At 41.4% G+C, this 2,276-nt stretch overlaps 1 protein-coding gene across 1 annotated transcript; it reads right to left on the minus strand.

The window, feature by feature from the left end:
- Window positions 1–1,521: 1,521 nt before the first annotated feature.
- Window positions 1,522–1,971, minus strand: LOC145685118 (uncharacterized). The gene has a single exon (XM_081757465.1). The coding sequence runs from the start codon at window positions 1,969–1,971 to the stop codon at window positions 1,522–1,524; it is 450 nt and encodes a 149-aa protein (XP_081613591.1).
- Window positions 1,972–2,276: the final 305 nt, after the last annotated feature.

Raw genomic sequence — 2,276 nt, forward strand, 5'->3', positions numbered from 1 at the left:
GATCAACAAATTTTCGGCCTAGAGTAGAAAGAAAACAAATAAAATCTTCATTTGTTTTTAATTTCTCAACGTAGTCTCCCCTGGACCTCAATTCACTTGGCCAATCGGTGTCCCAAAATTTGCTTCTAACGAGGAAACCTATCCAAGTGCAACTCTGACTTCGAGTCGAGACTATGCCCGTTGGATACCTTGTCCCAAAAGAACATAACACGAAAAGTGATACATCCTCGATCGCAACCGTTGCGGAGATATAAGCGTGAAAAGTTAGAAATTGAGCTCCATACTATACATTACAAAGTCAGCTTCCGGGTCAGATTTTTCGGAAACGGTCAGGTAAGGAAACTCAGCGAATATATATCAAATTAGTGTTGGGAGCTCACCACCTTTTGAATGAAAAAATGTTGCCCCCGGGGCACTCGCAGGGGTCCAACTCAAAATTGGCAAATGGAACCGGGGGTCAAGTAGCATATTGTATGAAAGCTATTGTTAAATAAAAGAAGATAGAACAAATCTCAACTCTCTATGATGACCCTGTGCAAACGGGCAACTGGTCAAAATGTCAATACAACCTACATCAGAAAATATATGGCCACTCTTCTAAATCCGTTAAGTTGTGACAATAACAAAACAGAAAAACACGTTTAAAAGTGCAAGGTATTAGATGTTAAACAAATTGTTGCAGAGTCTCTCACAGAGTTACACAACGGACCTTATCCAAGTATAAGTGTGACTTCGAATGACCAATGGACCATAGAATGACCATGACCATTGGATTGCGTGTCCTAGAAGAGAAAGGATACATTGTCAATCGCAACCGTCGTGGAGGGTGAAAAGTTCAAAAGGCAAAAGTTTCTGTTTTGTTATTGTCACAACTTAACGGATTTAGAAGAGTGGCCATATATTTTCTGATGTAGGTTGTATTGACATTTTGACCAGCTGCCCGTTTGCACAGGGTCATCATAGAGAGTTGAGATTTGTTCTATCTTCTTTTATTTAACAATAGCTTTCATACAATATGCTACTTGACCCCCGGTTCCATTTGCCAATTTTGAGTTGGACCCCGCCTGAGACCCTGCTAGTGCCCCGGGGGCAAAATTTTTTCATTCAAAAGGTGGTGGGCTCCCAACACTAATTTGATATGTATTCGCTGAGTTTCCTTACCTGACCGTTTCCGAAAAATCTGACCCGGAAACTGACTTTGTAATGTATAGTATGGAGCTCAATTTCTAACTTTTCACACTTATATCTCTGCAACGGTTGCGATCGAGGATGTATCACTTTTCGTGTTATGTTCTTTTGGGACAAGGTATCCAACGACCATAGTCTCGACTCGAAGTCAGAGTTGCACTTGGATAGGTTCCCTCGTAAGAGAAACTTTCATCGAAACTGTTAAAATAGTTCTGTACCACACACATGACATTGTCAACACTGTCAAATCTCTTTCCTTTGCTGCTTCAAATTCGGAAATAGGTAAAAATCACTTGGAGCCAAGTCTGGTTAATAGGGTGAGCAGTCGATTAATTAGAAGCCAGCATCATGAATGACCGCCATTGCAACTGTTGACTTATAGACCGCAGCATTGCCCTGATGGAAGAGCCCTTTGCCTGGCAATTTTCCTCTTCGCTTCTGCTTGATGGTTTCGTGCGAGCTTCGGATTAAGTTGGCGTAGTAATCACCTGTGATGGTCTGTCCACATGGCAAATAGTCAATGAATAAAATTCCTTTAGCATCCCAGAAGACTGATTCCTTTATCTTCCCGGTGCTGGGGACGACGCGGAATTTACCGGTGCATGAAGAACCATGGTGTTTCCACCCCATAGATTGCCGTTTCGTCTCCAGATCGAAATGGTATACCCAAATCTCATCCATGATTGCAAATTGCTTGTAATTTTTTTCTGGATTACGCTTTATCCTTGCCAAAAGTTCTTGGGAGCAAACCACTCGCTGCCTCTTCTGATCTATGGACAACATTCTTGGCACTCATCGAGAAGATAATTTTTTCATGTGAAGAACATCGACCAATATTGACTGCACTCTACCATATGATACGTTAGTCTTCTCTACGATTTTGCGATAGTCACTCTTCAATGAGCCATAACGATATCTTGGATCTTGTTTACTATGTCTTCATTCGTCACTTCGTGCATGGGCGAGTGACACGTGGTGCGTCCATACATGACTCTATGTCAAGTTTGAATTCATGATACCATCTCTTTACAGTTGAATATGATGCGGAAGAATCATGGAACGTGTTTACAAATTCTTCATGGATTTAC

This window comes from Thermobia domestica, chromosome 5 (assembly GCF_964235325.1).
Source record: "Thermobia domestica chromosome 5, izTheDome1.hap1.1, whole genome shotgun sequence".
NCBI classification, from domain to species: Eukaryota; Metazoa; Arthropoda; class Insecta; order Zygentoma; family Lepismatidae; genus Thermobia; species Thermobia domestica.